This window comes from Parasteatoda tepidariorum, chromosome 3, assembly GCF_043381705.1.
Source record: "Parasteatoda tepidariorum isolate YZ-2023 chromosome 3, CAS_Ptep_4.0, whole genome shotgun sequence".
Classification (NCBI taxonomy): domain Eukaryota; kingdom Metazoa; phylum Arthropoda; class Arachnida; order Araneae; family Theridiidae; genus Parasteatoda; species Parasteatoda tepidariorum.
In genome coordinates this window covers 49881137-49899287 of record NC_092206.1, presented here as the reverse complement: position 1 = coordinate 49899287, position 18151 = coordinate 49881137, and the positions used below count along the sequence as shown (strand labels likewise).

At 29.5% G+C, this 18151-nt stretch overlaps 1 protein-coding gene across 3 annotated transcripts; it reads left to right on the top strand.

Moving 5' to 3' along the window:
* The first annotated feature begins 2592 nt into the window (after window positions 1–2592).
* epsilonCO (coatomer subunit epsilon) lies at window positions 2593–17297 on the top strand. Of its 3 annotated transcripts, none has more exons than XM_016072953.3 (10): window positions 2593–2863; window positions 4221–4387; window positions 5139–5238; window positions 6035–6084; window positions 11392–11445; window positions 11594–11675; window positions 12307–12462; window positions 12545–12613; window positions 15732–15806; window positions 17153–17297. In XM_016072953.3, the coding sequence occupies exons 1-10, from the start codon at window positions 2765–2767 to the stop codon at window positions 17195–17197; spliced, it is 897 nt and encodes a 298-aa protein (XP_015928439.1). In that variant the 5' UTR covers window positions 2593–2764; the 3' UTR covers window positions 17198–17297. The 3 variants fall into 3 exon arrangements, with proteins under 3 accessions (XP_015928439.1, XP_042903284.1, XP_042903283.1); XM_043047350.2 differs by having other exon boundaries at window positions 2629–2721; XM_043047349.1 differs by lacking the exon at window positions 2593–2863 and adding an exon at window positions 3392–3469.
* Window positions 17298–18151: the final 854 nt, after the last annotated feature.

Here is an 18151-nt window from a genome sequence, read left to right as displayed (position 1 = left end):
ATTTTTCTTTACAGTAATTTCATCCATAGTGAAACCTTGAACTATTGTTACTCCAATTTTTTGTAAGTACACAGAAAGTTAATTGTTTTGAAGCCTTCTGAAAATGTTGCCTATGGTTGTGGTTTCACCGTTTTCATCAGTATCACTTTTTGAGTTTCAGCAAAGGTTTCAGGAACTTACAACACAACTAGTTTTAACATTTTCCTGAATCGATGAATAAACATCAAACGCATACTTTGAGACAATGTCCCAAACTGTAATAAATCTTGTTCTCACAAGCAAATGTTGAAGTTCAATCAATCCTATTCTTTCAATGTGGAGTGACTTTATTATTTTGCAATAAATATAAAAAAAAAAAAATCCATTCATTTAAATTTATTATTTTATTTTTAAAAGAAAATATTTCTCCCATTTTTAAGGAAATTTAATTTAAAAAACAATCGGGAGAGAGAGATTGATGGAATTTAGTCAACTGACTTTTTCAAGACTGAAGAGTAGAACCTATGGTTACTGTATTATGTCCCAAAACAAAATAACTTAAATATTTATAATCAGTATAATTTTTGAATGCAAGACACAGGAATTTGCAAGTTTAAAAATGGGATCTAATAAGTACTATTACTGAGATAAGAATAGCATTTGTTACAGAACTGTTAAAACATTTTGATATATTCGGGAGAAGAAAAATGCAGGAACAATGGATCAAGATTCAACAGCAGCCAGTCTATAATTTATTATTCTAAAATTATTATTCTCAAGTGTTAGCTCTCAGTTTATCTCTGGAGCATTTAAGTTCAGAAATACCTATGAAAATGTTATACTCTTTGAGGACTGTGATTACCTGATTCTCACTTCACTGCCCATATATGAAACAAGCTTTTCTAACTTTAGCAGCAAAAGGATGTTATCTCAATTCGGTACTCTAGTATAACATCTCACATTATTTCGTGGACATTTATGTAACTAGTATACATAAACAGCAGTATAACAATTAGTAAATATATATATATACTCAAAGCAAAAGGATCTGTGGAAGAGGTTTTTACTGGGTAAATCTTAAAGGGATTTAACTAAATTAAAAATATTTTAAAATATCAATTAATAGAGTTTGTGGAGAGATTTCCGTATCGCTATCTGTTGTTTAAGATTGCAAACTTTTTAAAAAAAATAATATGTAGAGGTTTGTCTGAGGTTACAAGTTATGTCCCTTTGAGTTGGACCCCTTTTGTAATGTTTTATATTATTAGTTTCTTGTAGGGCACTGCTTGCAATTTGCCAAGGGGAGTTTTGATCGTGATGCAAGGAAGAATACTTCCGGGAAGTCCACCCCCCGGGAGAGATTTTTAATAAAAATGTCATAGAAAGGGACCAACTCGAATGATATAACTTGTAGCCACTCCTGGGTAAACGTAAGCATCCTAAATAAATAAAAAATTGCAAGTTAAAAATCTATTCGGCTGGTGAGATTTCAGAGATTCGATTGTAATTGGCACGACAGATTCTGATATGGAAATATCCCCTTTGCCATGATTTGATAAGGGGATATTTCCGTATCGTGATCTGTCGTGCCAACTACAATCGCCAAGGTGACAAATAGATTTTAAACTTACGAATTTTAAAAAAAAACAACAACATGTAGATGTTTGCCCGGGGATGGCTACGAGTTATACCTTTCGAATTGTTCCCTTTCTGTGATGTTTTATTTTTGTTTCTTGCGGGTCACTGCCCGGAAGTTTCCAAGACTTGATTCTGCCACAGATCATGATACGTAAATCTCTCCGATAATTTTGCCGAAGATCACGTTACGGAAATATTACAGTTATTTTTTCTCGGTAAATTTGGAGCATATATATATATATATATATATATATATTTTCAAAACACGGGATATAAAAAGAATAGTGGGAGAACAAATCCTTGCCCATCCACATTATTGTCAACGCCCTTAACATTTTGTCTATGTCATACATACGTTTACAGTTCAAAAGAAAAATGAATACCCACCTAAATTTAACACTTTTAATAACAAAAAAAACTTGTTTTCCAATTCTAAATTGTGATAAGGCCTTTTAGTACAGTGGTATTTAATATACGGATAACACCCTGTTCTAAGTATATGATAATTTATACCATCCACATCCCAATTAAAATGCGAAAGGCTAAAATGATCGTTGATTACATTTCGATACTTTACAAAATATGATGTCCATTGTGGATATTTTTTTTGTCTTATGTAACATGTTAACACTTCAGATGAGTGTGATTTTTTTGTTTTTAAAACTGGGTGATAATATAGATGCAAGCGAGTGAATGGTCCGTAAATTGTACGATTAATCATGAAACAAAACTTATTATTTACAAATAAAAAATTATCTAAGCATGAGAGCTGACGAATTTTCATGAAGTTGCCATTTATTTTTTAAAAACTTCATTGCGCAACATTTTATTTCTGTCACAACTAAAAATAAGAATGGACCAATTTAAAACAAGTTCAGCAACCTAATTTAACATTTTCATTCATTTTTCAGTAAATAATCATAAAAAATCATTATTTTAGAATTTTGTAAGAGTTTATCTAAATGAAATGGCATTGATTTCACAGTACTAATGCAACGTGTTATTAAAAACCTGGCAACACTCATCCGTAAATACAAAACCAAAAACAGTTTTGATATTTGTTTAGAGTACCGCTAATAAGATAATTTAATTTGCTTGCAGCAAGTAATTTATTTAACTATTTGTTCTGTTGATTTTGATTGCCAAAATGTCTAATCAAACAACACCTGATGCTCTCTTTGAAATTAAAAATTCCTTCTTTATTGGAAATTATCAAAATTGCATTAACGAAGCTCAAAAAACAAAGGTTAGTGATGGTTATTGTACTGTTGTGTTAATTATGGTTAACTTATAATTAATACTCCAGTTATGTAACTAATTAGTGACCCTTTAGTTACTGTTGCTGATATGTAACTTTAAAAAGAAATTTATTTTTTATACATATTTGATATTAGATTGATAGCAAAAATAAACATGATAGAGGTTTGCTGTTTATCGTCGAGGAAAAATTTCTATGTCAGTGCTAACAAAAATAAAGGATTAAATACAACCGGGCCATGACATACAAAAGTAATTATTAAAAAAAATTAGTAGAAGGGGACCAACTGGTAAGGTATAACTTGTAGTCACCCATGAGCAAGCCACAATACACACACACATATATATATTAAATTTTGCCAGTTAAAAAATTTTGGCACTTGGGGAAAGTAGTTTGCATGAACAGGTGTGGAAACGAAAATATGCCTATCCACATTGCCTACTTCTGCAACTTTTTGTCTGAGTCTACAATTTTTTCTGTATTATGTTTAGTTTACTTTACTATGCTATCAGTTCTCGTTGAACAGGGTATATGTTTTTTAACAAAATTAAAACATGTAGCTACAATTTTGAATGTATTGTACAAAAGAGGATGGTCAGTGTAATGGCAATTTTGCTTTTTATGTTCTTAGTCAAATTGTCATAGCTAATTTCATGAATAAAATTAGAACAGACCATTTAATTTATAGGTAATGAACCAACACTGGTCCTAGTTCCGTTTAAGGAAATAACATTAAAACTATGTTTTGCTTTCCAGAGGTATAGATTATTTCATCAAAATATTTTAAAACTTGATAATCAGAACAGTAGAGATAGGTTGTGAAATTTTGTTGTTAAAACAGAGAATTTTATGTAAAAAAAAAAAAAAAAATGCATAACCAGACTTTCTTTTTCGGGAAAGAACCAGAGGTGAAAATTTTGAAATTTAATTCTGAGAGGTTAATTCTTTTGCTTTTTAAAAATTATTAAATTTTTCCTAAGAGCTATCCGATATAATTGTAAGATAATGTTTTCATTAATGAAATAGAATAATGTTCATTTGTGATTACTGATTATCATTGCATTTTAAGAATCAAAAATGTTTCTTTTTAACATGGTTACATGAAATTTTGTTGCCTTTTTAATGTAAGAATTATTTTATGTTTTTTTGAGAATTTCTTGGATGGAACTTTCATAGTACCTGGTCTGCAAAGTAAACAGGGGACACAACCCTTTACTGATCAAAAAAATATTTTTTATTTTTAATTTTCAATTATTTTGAAATTTTATTATATTTTTCTTATCAAATAATTTGCGAAAAATTTTATTTTTAAAAATACCATTCAACAAATTCTGATATCTTTTAGTTTAACAACCCAGCTCATCAGCTTGAAAAAGATATCTTTATGTACAGAGCCTATATTGCACAACATAAATATGGAGTAGTGATAAATGACATAATGCCTTCCAGTCAGCAAGAATTGCAATGTATTCAACTGTTGGCTTCTTACATGAGTGGAGATGCAGATAAAAAGTAAACCATGTGATCCTATATTTATATATATTTCTTTTTTTGTTAAAAAATGTTGGGAAACTTCAAATATTCTATTTGTTATAAATTCTAATTTGTTGGTCAAGAAAAAAAAATTTAAAAATTGACCTTCTTAGTTTAGCAACTACTTGTACAAATTTTCACTTGCCAGACCTGGATAAATTTTAGCACCCAGTTTTCAATCCTAATTGCCCAGTGCTGACAAATTATACTATATTTTCCATACAAGCTGATTCACGCCAGTATTGAAGCAAAGCATATATGAATGTAATTATCTTTAATTTAAGCTGCATTTTATCCAAAACTTTGTTTCTTTCATGAGTGTTGCTCAATAATTCCAAACCAGCCTGATTACAGTTCTCTTAATATCAGACTAACCGTTCTTCTCCTGTCATCACAAATATTGGCAACTTTCGCTGAAAACATTTCTCACAACAACTAGTTTTTCCTGATGCCTTATCCAGGATTTTATTTTTTGGTTGCGTTTTAAGTTATTCAAAAATACAAAGTTTTATATTTAAAATGAAAAATCTGCAAAATTTAACAATTAGGGAAAGCAACTAGGTTAAATGTCAAGAAATTTCATTTAAGTGCTTAGATGGTTTAGTAATAAATTTTTGGAAGTGAACTGATTAAAAAAAAGCAATTTTTTTTCCTTTTATGTATATTTTTTAAATATAGTTTTCATTTAGTATTTTAAAATGTTATAAATTTTTTTTAAACAACTATCTAGAAAAAGTGTTGTTGACAAGTTGGAAAAAAAACTTCAAAGTATCAACCCAGAAGATAAATTTTTACCTCTTGTTGGTGGACTAGTTTATTACTTAGAAGAGGTAATATTTTGTTTAACATTATTATTTTTAAAATCTTTTAATGTAACTCTCATTAACTTGCTAGTATCTTTATTTCATCAACTCGTCCATTATAAGAACAGATGTTTAAAGTTTCATCTCATGGATAGAATATTATGACATGAATTCACTATTCCTTCAAATATGGCACCCTTAATTAAACATAATTTTTTTTTCATTACTGTAAATAATTTAAAAAACAAGATTTATAAGCTCTTATATTTTCAAGATTGAATCAAATCAAAAACTTATTGAGGAGGAATGATTTTATGTGAATAAACTTATTTCTAATTTACTGGCATAATTTTTAATTTTAAATACTTTATTTATATTATTCATTAAGTTTAGGCTCTTTTTATCTATGAAGTTATAGGAAAAAAGAATATAAACCAATTATTTAATGAAACTTTTTTTTTTAATAATAATGAATAAATTGTATATTTTTAGGAAGGGGAGACATTTGTTTGCAGAATAATTTAAGCTGCGTCATAGTAATATACAAAAGGGATATGAACACTGTGCTAGTAACAAAGAAAATCCAGAATTTATATGTTAATATATATATATATATAAATAAGAACAATAGCTGGTGTCAGGTTTTTCTGTAGGATTGAACAAACCTTTTTTAGATTTGATATTTTGAGAAATTGGATAGATAATCAATAAGTTGTACATAAAATTTCAATTTTATCTTCTTGGGAGAAAAATGTTTTCTCTGTTCTGTGTTTATATTTCTTTAATATTGTAATTGGTTTTTATGTTTCTTCCCTTTTTTCAGAATTATGATGCTGTTCTTCGTTTGCTTCACAAAAGTGATAATCTTGAATGGTAAGAAAACAAAGCAATTGGTTCTATATTTCTTGAATATATATATACATATACACACAGTAAAACTCCAATTATCGGAATCAATTGGGACCGGACCCCATTCGGATAATTAGATTTAAAAAAAAAAAAAAATGCTTATTTTAGATAATTACTGTATGTATAGTGGAAATGAGGGAAAAGAACTGTTTTTAAGGAAAGAGATCTTTTTATGAATAATGTGTACATACCTTGCAGTAAATGAAAGTTATTACATGCTAAACATCTCAGTTAAAGTAAGCTGTTTAACTGTCTTCATCTGTTTTCGGGCAGCTAAGTCGCGCATCCGTTTGACAGTGAGAAGTTGCATATGGTCACACTTGGGTTGGTGCTCCATCCACTTCAATGCAGTTTCAAGGCCAGCAAATGCTTTACTAGCTGACGGCCCTGTGTCTTCCTCAATTTCAGCATTAGGGTCATCTTCTTCACTGACACTTTCCTCCATCACACTTTCAATAAGTTCATCATCATTCAAAATTTGAAATCCACAGTCTGATTAATCATGCGTCATCCACTCTCCTATATCTTCAGCTCTGACATCTGAATATACAGGAATCTTCAAAAATATGTTTCTGAATTCCTCAAGAGATACGGCATCCACATCTTCTGTCTCTTCCCTTTTTTTTCTTCATTAACTTCTTTTCCCCTTCTCCTTTTCCTTCTCTTCTTTAGTTGATACGCCTTTTAACTTGTTCCATGCACATCTTAATGAGACATCTTTAACCAAATTCCAAGCTTCCGCAACCATGTACATGCAATCTTTCAAATTTATCTTTTTGTGGTTATCCAACACACCTTCTTCATCTTTTCCCTCTACTAAAAGCTTCCTTAAAAGTTGTCTTCGGTAAAGATGCTTCATTGGTTCAATAACAGATTGGTCCATTGGTTGCAACAAGCTTGTTACGCTTGGTGGCAAAAAGATTGTTTTAAATTGGCCATTTCCTCTTTCCAACAATTCTTCTGTGGGTTGAGTTGGTGCATTATCAACGATCAAAAGCACAGGACTTCCTTCTTTTCCAAGAGATTTTTGGCGTTTTTTCACTTCTAGAATGAAAATTTCATCATGCCACTCTGTAAACAGTGCTGCAGTCATCCAAGCTTTGCATTGGTTTTTATAAAATAGGGGAAGTTTTTTGACATTTTTAAATGCTCTTGGGCGTTTTGACTTCCCTATTAACAGAAGGGGTATTTTATGGCTCCCAGTAGAGTTCGCGCAGTTAAGCACAGTAACGCGGTCTTTACTAGCTTTATGCCCTGGCGCACGGCACTCTCTTTTAGAGGCTAAAGTGGTGGTTAAGCTTTCCATATTAGACCAGTCTCATCGGTGTTGTATAAGAAGTCGGAATCGTAAGAGGCTGCTATAAATTTAAATTTTTCTATAAACTCTTGAGCAGCTTTGGAGTCTGCAGATAACTTTTCACCACTTAAATCTAGTTCATGAATACAGTGCCTAGACTTAAAATTCCTTAGCCAGCCATTACTTGCTTTGAAAGATAAATAACCCAGCTTTTCAGCTAAGATCTTAGCTTTTCCACAAAGAATGGGACCTGAAATTGGGTTCCCTAAAGAACGTTGCTGTAAAAACCACATAAAAACGGCACTTTCCAAATCTTTGTTTGTGGCGGCCTTCATTGATTTTCTCGAAGAACATCCATCCTCATTTTCAAGAACTGACACAAAATTTATTAGAGTAGATTTGCTCTTTTCAATTTCACAGATTGTAGCTTGTCCAGCACCATATATCTCAGCCAACTGTTTGCTCGTAACTCCTTTATCTGACATGATTTTTAGCTTATCCGCTAAGGATAACACAACACGTTTTCGTTTAGAAGCCATACTAAATGCCGCAGTGAACTTAAAAATAAAGCAACATATAACGTGCGAGTATACCAACACAGTCGCAATAACAGACCAAACTGACTCAAAACAAACAGTGTTGAATAGGCTGTACCGCCCACCTGGTGAAGGACCACATCCAATAAAAAGCCGACTATCCGCGTGTTTTGCGTTCAACATCGATTTTTCCTTCAACCCCTCAGGAATTTTGACTTTCCCAACAATCGCCCTCTCACACCTGCAAAAAGTCTCATTTTAATTGCTTCCTTGATTTCTCCCCCCCCCCAATCCACTGGGTGAACTGACAAGCGCCAATTGGCACAAGCAAGCTGACCAGGGGGTCCAGCGTTCACATTTCTTTATCTACAAACAACATTCCTAAGATTACATTCCACAACTAACATCCTTATTCATACGGTCTCCCATGTGCTCTTTTGTCACTGGATTCCTCCTCCTTTGTTATTCCTTTTATTTATTTTTGTCCTATCCTGTAAACTTTCTCTGCATAAATCTTTCCTTGGCTTTACTAACATTTTATTTTATTCATATTAAAAAAGAAAGAGAAACTTATCTTTTTACAATAGTTCCATAGGAATTCTGAAAGCGATTCGGATAATCGGCGATTCGAATAGTTGGAGTTCGGATAATTGGAGTTCTTCTGTATATATAAACTTTTGTAAAGTCGAATTTATACTTTAAAAAGTATTTAGGTAAAATTCATTCTTAAAAACAGATGATATATTGAAATGAATTAAATTTTGGCTAATAACATAACTGTTTTATGCTAAGGAATTTTTGTGGGATGAAGATAAAATAGACCTTGTGTGAAATAATAAAAGAAGCCTGTAATGAGAAGGTGTTTTTCTTTATAATAAACTGTACTTTGGTAGTGTATACATATAAAAGAAAATTGCCTTTTTTTAAGTTGAAAGTTATTTTGTATTTTTGCTGGTGCAGTAAATGGCATCTTGATTTATGCATCTATTGATATTTTTTGTACCCTATTTTCTTCAGTCAAGAATTTTCTCTGTTGTATTAATACTATGCTATGATGCATAACTATATCTGGTATGAATAATGTTTTATAGTCCCGGTGGCAACATTGTTGCAGAAAGACTTTTCCTTTGGGAAATAATAACTGTACTTTTTTTACTAAAATNAAAAATTTTTATTTCCCAAATAAAAAAAATCTTTCTGCAAGAACTCAGTCGCTTTCTGCGACAATGTCGCTGTGTCGCCGTGTTTCTGCCACGGGGCTTCAGAATTATATTCAAAAGATGTATTTCTCTCGCATTAGAGTAAAAAAAAAAATATCCTTGTGATTTTTCTATTCTAATTTGAGAATAATGAAGGCAAAAAATTAGGTTTCTTTCTGTAGAAATTTTCGTTCTGTATTTTCATCCACTTATTACTACTGATTTCCACGTAGCTTTTAAAATCTGATATTTTTAATACAATATTATTTATTACAGCAACTGAATCTCAAAATGAAAACACTAATTTAGTAACCCCTTTTTGAAGAGGCCGATTCATGTGAGCTTGGCATCGATCTCTTTTTCCGGTAGTTATTACTTCAGATTTCACCATTTTTGAATGTGATGATGAATTTCGAAGACGCCCGGTGGCTGAGCGGTAGCGCTTCGCTCTGTCGTGCCACAGGTCCCTGGTTCGATCCTCGGGCCGGGCAATTTTCACTCAGCCTTTCATCCCTTCCGTGGGTCGATAAATGAGTACCAAGCATGCTTGGGAACTAAACACTGGGGGTTCCGTGTTCGGCTGACCACCTGACCGGAACATCTGCTCCTGCACCCCAGAACCCAAGGTCAAGAAAACTGAGATGGGCACAGTAGGCCTTGGCCCTCTATGGGCCGTCGCGCCGCTGAGTTTAGTTTAGTTTTTAGATGTATTTACGAAATGCCAAAAAAGGAAATAATTAGTGTGTTATCTTCCTACGAAATGTAAGAATATCGTCCATAATATTAAAAGTAAAAAAAATATTGAATATTCAATTGAAAAAATTATTTGATTTGATCCTTTATTTTATTTAATTTAATGATTCTGTTATCTTAAATTAGTTATTTTGAAGTATCTTGCAGAAAAATACTAGTATTAGAGAGATATGTTGCAGAAAGCCTAAAAAAAATTCTGCCACAGGGAAAATAGTGTTTTCAAGAATAGCAGTATGCTATTACACAGAAATATAACTAAATTTCATATGATGTATGTGTAATCAAACATGTCATTTATTTCTTTTTCAATCCTGCTAAATTTGCTGGTAGATTTACGTACATTTTTTTAAATTTAAATTGTATTTAAGTTATTAATTTCTTTACATATATTGTTTGTGTTTTTTGAAATAGTTCTTTTGATATTTATTAATGGATTTTTTTTACATAAACCACCTAAATAAAATCATAGTAATTTATGTATTCATTGAAATTTTGGCAATTTTGTATGAAAAATTTAGTATTGAAGGATTTTTTCACGATTTTAAAAGGATTGCTTTAATTAATTATTAATATTCTTTATGTGCTTGCATTTATCTGAGACATTTTAATTTCAAATTAAATTTTTTTTATCTGAAATGTAAGATAAATTTAAAAAAAAAAGAAGAGAAAGAAAAATTTCTTAATTTGTTGGTTTTTCACAAATTAACATACTGAACATTATTTTACCATCTATATGATAACTGTTAATAAATGAAATAACAAAGTTTATAATTTTTTAATCTTTACCTTTAGTGATGTTGTTACCAATGTTGTTACTCTTTCAATTATGAATGTGTCAAAATTATTTTCGATCTTTTTAAGATTTACACTTTATAGATTTTTCTTTTTAAGATTTGCACTTTATTTTTAATGTGCGAATTCTGTGTTTTATAAGAATACATTTGGATTGCTACAATATAATATACTAAAATATTCTTCTTTGACTTACATAGCTTTATAAAAAGCTAAAAATTTATAATTATTTTAAGTTGTATTGTTAAACTTTTTCATTGGTTTTAAGCATCCAATTAACTTGAAAGATTCTAATTGCATTTGGCTGGATTATTTAGCACAAACTGTAAAGTTTAGTTTATAGTTTGCTTTATCATGTTTTATTATTTTTCAAAAAATTATTTTCTGTTTTAATTTTTTATGCCTTTAAAAGAATATTATTTAACCTTTGTGTAAGTTTCACTTTTACCTACAGCAACAAAAAATAAATAAATTATGTACAACGTTTTATATGCTTTTATGAGTTGATAGTTTATTTATTTTTATGACTAAGACTAGCAAATTAAGTAATTAAGTATATTTTTTTATTAATGTTTGGTAATGTTTAAAATTACTAAAGTTGTTTTTATCACTTTGTAAATACAATTATATTGTAATCTATGCCTGTTTTAGTATAAATTTGTAACAATATGTTTTTTTGTTTGTCTTTTTGCAGTTGTGCATTGGCTATACAAACTTATTTGAAGATAAACAGGGTCGACTTAGCTATGTAAGTATTACAAATCATAAAGAGAAAAAATATGAAAAAAATGTTTTTTTTTTTTATATAAAAATTTTATGTAACCTACATCTCATTTTCAAGTTTGCTTTAGCATTTTTTTTAAAAATATTTTAATATGCTATTTTTATAAAAACAGAAAAGAACTTAACTCCATGAAAGAAATTGATGAAGATTGCACTCTAACTCAACTCTGTCAAGCTTGGGTGTATTTAACAAAAGTATGTTTTATTTAATTTACAATTTATATAAAAAAATAGCAATTATATGTAATTATAAATCAATATTTTGTTGTAATAAATATTGTTTTAAATTTTTAAATAGTCCACATATGATTGATTACTTATTACACCTGATCTGTTTACATTCTACTTATGAAATCTCTGGGGGGAAAATTTGGAAGCCATATTTTCTGGTGGCTGTTTTTTTTTTTTAAATTATAATTGTCGATTTAAAATAAATAAAAAATTGAACTTTTGTTTGATTTCTTTGTCTTAAAATAGTAAGAATTTTTCTAGTAGCATGCTTATAAATTATTTTCAAACTCAAATTGAAAAAACTTCAGAAATTATGTACATATTTTTTTTCAAGATACTTTTTATGTGTTTTATAAAAGTAAAACTATAATCAGATCAGTAAAGAATTACACTAAATGATTTAATTTTCTTTAAATATTTTCTTTTAAAACTTTGTCTGCTAATGAAGGTGATCCAGTCTCTTATGTTAAAAAGCTAAATATGATGGTATAAATATTCTTAAAATTTTAATATTAATCTATTTTACTATTATTTATTAATCTATAATTTCATTTTATTTTTAATTATAATTTTTTTTATTTATTGTGTGTTAAAGAATGGAGAAAAAGTTCAAGATGCCTACTACATTTTCCAAGAATTAAGTGACAAATATTCTTCAAGTCCTATGCTATTAAATGGCCAAGCAGCTGCTTTGATAGCTTTAGGAAAATATGATGAAGCTGAGCCCCTACTGCAAGAAGCTTTAGATAAGGTTTAAAAAAACATCACTATACTTCTAAAAATTTTTGTTCTAATTTTCTGTTTTTCATTTCTTATCTTCCATTTCATTTTAGGATTCAAATTGTCCTGAGACTTTGATCAACATGATTGTTTTAACTCAGCATATTGGGAAAAATACAGAGGTTAGTTTATAATTTTAAAATTTTTGTTCAATTTATAAAAGCTTATTTTTGCATCTTAAACTCTGTTTAGATTTATTCACAACTTCTTCATTTGTTGTTGCTCTAGAAATATTAAAATCACATTATTTTATATTATCTCACTTTAAAATAATTGAACTCTGTACATTTTTATCATTGAATTCAGAAACTGCTACTGCTCTTGTTTAGTATCTAATGCGTGTTTTAAATGATTTTATCATTAGTTTCTTCCAAAATTTGGTATCTGTTATTGTTGTTCGTTCAATATAAGAAAGTTAAGTTCAATGCTTTTAGTCATATTTTCAAAATTAAGTGCATAAACAAAAATTTTTAATCCAGTTAACAGCTTCCAAATGGGCCAGAGAAAAAATTCAAACTATCCAAAGTTTGAATTACATATACACTCTCGAAAAAAAAAAATTGCTTAACTTCAGGATCAAATATTTACTTTACCAAAGACTGTTGCTGTTACACCTTTTCGTTAAATCAAATATTGTTCACTAGCTTCATTCTTTGTCATTTTTTAAATTTATGGCCCGTATTTTTTTATTGCTTCATTAAGCTTTTTTCCTTTTTAAGTACTGCAACATTGTCAGCTTTAAATAATAACTTATAATGAACTTACAATTTTGATTGCCATAATAAGAACATAATGATAGCATTGACTCAAAATACACTCTATAACAAAAAAATCGACACCCCAAGAAGGAGTTGTCCGATTGAAACGAAAATTGGTGGATAGGAAGACAATGTACAGAATAGTAAATGATTAAAATTTCAGAACAATTGAATAATTTATTGCAGAGTTACAGTAACAAGTTCAATAAGGTGTTGACCCGCCTCTAGCCTGGATACAAGCTGCCACACGGCGTGGCATAGACCGATAAAGCTCCCGGATGGTCTCTTGCGGTATTTCCTGCCAAATTCGATCCAATTGTCGAACGAGGTCATCAACATTCCGTGCCAGATGCAATCGCCTTCCCATCATATCCCAGACATGCTCGATGGGAGAGATATTTGGTGATCTCGCAGGCCAAGGAAGAGTTTGACAAGCTTGCAGACAGTTCATAGCAACATGTGCCATATGTGGTCTGGCATTGTCCTGCTGAAAAACCAGCCCAGGGCGCTGCAAAAGGCACGATAGCAAAGCAGGTCTTAGGATGTCGTCGACGTACCACTGTGCAGTAAGTGTACCTCTAATGACGACCAAAGGGGTCCGACTGTCAAAGGAAATGGCACCCCAGATCATAATGCCTTGTTGAGGGCCGGTGTGGTGTGCAATAGTGAAGGCAGGATCCCCCCTCTAACCTGTGCGTCTCCAAACTCGTCTTCGATGATCGTCAGGACACAGTTGGAAGCGGGATTAGTTGCTAAAGACTACACGTCTCCAACCGGCATCATTCCAACCTGATCGAGCCATGGACCACTGTAATCTGGCTCGGCACTGTAATCGGATGATTGCTTCTTACTGCGTCGATTTTCTGTTATAGAGTGTATTACAATCACTATTATAAGGACTCTAAAGAGCAAAAGAATCGCTTCTGTTCCAGAAAAAATGCTCCTTTCTATCTTTTCTTTCAATATGCAGTGAAATAGATTCTCCTGCCAAAGGTCCAAGGCAAAAGTATGACCTGCAAAGGTGTCCAAATCTTTTCACAGGTTTGAATGACTTATCAAAAATAAATACAGTTGAGAGAGGATTTCTGTTTTGTTTTTCTTTGAAGGATCATCATAGGAGCAATTTTTACTGTAATAGTTTGAGGGCAGTTATATGAAAGACTACAATTAATCCAACAATAAATCTAATTACCCAAAAGCTTTAACATTATTTTTGTACAGAACTCTAGAGACTGTGCAAAAAGTTTGAAGCAAAAAAATTGCTATGCGAAACATTTTCTATCACTAAAATGAAGGCTAACAAAATTAAATTTGGTTCTAAAAGGTTTTGAAGCAGTCCATTAAAAAAAGTACATTTATGCACTGAATTTCAATGCTGGTTTTATAACACTTTATCAACTGTTAGCTCTGACTTATTAATTCATTTACTGAAAAGCTCTGCCAATTGATGAGGATGGCACATGAAGATCCAAACTTGAATGAAGCACTCAAAAGTATTTTGAATCCCAATTTTATTTGAAACAGTTGCTTTGATTTGCAGTTATATTTTAGCCTGAAATTCGATAGACTTTTTTAAACCCTCCTGATAAGAATCTAATAGCAGTTTCTTGTTTTAATTGTAGTTTGTTTAATTTTATTTGAAGGTTTTGGATTTAAGAATGACTATTCTTTGGATGAGTAAAGCATCTAATCCAAATATATGTTGTTGTTTTTTTATCAGATATTTTGGTTTGCAGTTTCATTTTAATACGTAATCAAAATGGTTGGCTGAAATCCTCCATTGGAAATATAATTAACCTAGTAATTTTTCTTTTCTTAACCTCTTCCTTCTGGCTCCCGTAAAAATGACGAGGTGAGGTTTCGCCCTCTATTTCTCGTTCCCGTGATATTACCGTTTACTTGAAAATTAACCGATCGTCAAGGGGTTAATTATAATTTTTTTAAATTTTATATGAAAGTGTTTTGTATTATGTGAGAGTATTCTTTTTGCTTTTCATGTGCAAAAATATCTTAAGGTTGACAGAAATGTTAGTTTAGACTTAATGCCATAAAAATGCATTTTACTTTTAAGAGAGAATGTAACTGATAATGACATCAATATTGATTATCTAATTATCACTTTCAGGGGTCTGTCCAGACCGAATTTACTACCGTTTAGCGGTACCTTCACAAATTCAACTTTAGGAAAAAAGGTAGTTTCACAAATTTAATTTTAGGAAAAACGGTAGTTTCACAAAATACTTTTTCTTAAAATTTTATTTTTGTATTCCTTAAGAAATGATAAATCCATATGGTTTTTTAAATATAATTTTTCATTTTTCACAAATTATGTCTAAATTTTCACAAAATAGGTACCTCTCAGAAAAACCTAGACAGACCCCTGACTTTTCATTGCTTAATTTCAATATGTATGTTATCTTTGTGAAGAAAATAAATTGTTTGTCCTCACTATTTATATACTTCAATATACTTTTTTTTATAGGTTAGTGTTCGATATTTAAATCAACTGAAGGATTCTCATGCTCTTCATCCATATATTAAGGATTATAAAACTAAGGTTAGTTTAAAAGTTTTAATAAAATACTATTTTTATTCTACTTCTAATTATATTTGTGTTTGTTAATTTCTCTTCTCTTAATTTGTATGTTAGAATTGTGCTTTTCAAATATATTTTTTTGAATTTCTATTTTTTCCATTTATATTTTTGGGGAAACTTATCAAAGAATCTTTTAGAATTTTGTATAATTACAAAAGCAAAAAAATTTCTTTCATAGAAAAGGAAAAATGAAAATACCCCTTTTTTTATTTCTAATTCTAAGTTGTTTTGCTTTCATCATTATTATTTCTTTATTCAAGTTCTTTGCTAACCAGATTTTTTTAAAGTTTTACAGTAACTCTCATCATTGAAAACAAAAAATTTTCGTACAAAAATCAGATTTTTTCCTTTTTTGTAAAAAAAAAAATTTTTTTTTTTGCGTAATAATATAAATGAGGATAAAACTTAAATTAATGCTTGCAATAAGTGAAACTATGAATATATCTTTTTTTCAGAATTAATAACTAAACTTTGGAAACTGAATCAATTTGAAGATCTGTGTAGAATATCAAACTGCAATAACTAATAGATGTCTCTATGACTTTAGAGACAAACTTAAGTCAAAATTTGTTTTCACAAAACCCAAAGTAAGACTTTAATAGACTTTAAGGAAGTAAAAACTGGATACTCAATAAAAGTGAAAAGGACCCGTTTTTAATTTTTGATAGAAAAATGCTACAAAGATTTTTGTTCCAACTAAAAACCGATTATTATATCAAAAGTTATTCAGTGCAAATTTTGTTTTCCATTTTTTGATCAATTATATCCATTTTTTTAACTATTTAATTGTACTTTTGAACAACTAATAAGTATTCCGATTTATGAACCTCAGTAACAAAAAAGCTTAAAAATGGAAGTATAACTTAAAAAATAACTTGTAATTAAAATTTTCAATTAATAATTACACAGAAAAGAAAGCAAGTTACCTTTTTGTATTCAATAACTCGGCAGATGTTGTTTAAAACATTCTGTGAGTCTATTGTGAAAGAATTTAAAAAGGAAGAGTATAAATTTTTAACTTCATCTTGATAAAAAAAATCGAGTTATCAGAAAAAAATCTATGGTTATTTTAAAAAAAATCAACATGGAATTGCGTATAAAAGGGTGGGGGCTGATGAAAAATTCAAGTTATAGGAATATGCGGATTATTCTATATCGAGCTATCGCAAATTGACAGTATAGCAATGGGGTGTAAGGCATATCAATTTGTGTGTGTGTGTGAATTAATTGTTTTGTGTTTGATATTTTGAAGTTATATTTGAAATATATTATGTAATGCATTTTTCATATAATAATTTTTATTTTAGGAACAGGAATTTGACCGTCTTGTAAAAGCCTATGCACCTGCATAAAATTATATTACAACTTATGGATCTTATTGTTTTGTTTTCTGAATTTGTCATCAGAAATTGTATATTATTATTACTGTATTAAATACTTTTCTATAATGCATATTTTCTTCTTACTTTAATGTTTGTATATTCTTTCAAAATCAAATTTTTTAATTTTTAAAGTTGATAATTACTAATTAAACTTGCAATTTAAAGTTAGATCAACTGGACAAAATTTCACTAAGTAATAATTTTTAAACTAAAATTTTTTTAATTAATATTTTAATATGTAACATTTATTTGTTTTCGATAATTCTATCTTTTAACAGAATATTCCGTAGACTGAAAATAGTATAAAAGTGCGCATAATTTATCTAGATGTAAACATACAAATATTTAATTAAGAAAAATTAGAATAGTGCATATCCAAATTTAAATTAGTTAACTTTAATAAGTTATAGAGATATTAAAATTCTATATTGAACTGCAATAAATATGAAAATAGTTATTTTTGAAAGTAATTAAACATAAAAAATAATAAATAAAAATCATTTTTTTGCACTACATTAAATTTTCATTTAATGTTTATGGTGAAACTATTCTAGTTGGTCATTTTTAGTTTCTTCCATTTTGTTCAATTTCTTGCGTTTCTTCCAGTTCTTCTACTTTCTTCCAGTAGAAATTGCAACTCTGATTTCAAATGTAATATTTTACTTAAAATTAGATTTTGTAACAGTAGATGCTTAGCAAATATTTTTGTACTAAATGTAGAATAATGCAATTTCAAAATGAGTTTTTTTTTTTTTTTTCAATTCTGAGAAAAAACTAAATATGGATATCAAATGAACATATGTATCATCCAGTTGCTGAACTACATAAGTATAATTAAGATTTTTAAATTTTTACTGAAATGGATGATACTTAGAAAACTTTGTTGCTTGTAGTTAAGTAAAAACAATGTAGAGTTTCACATTA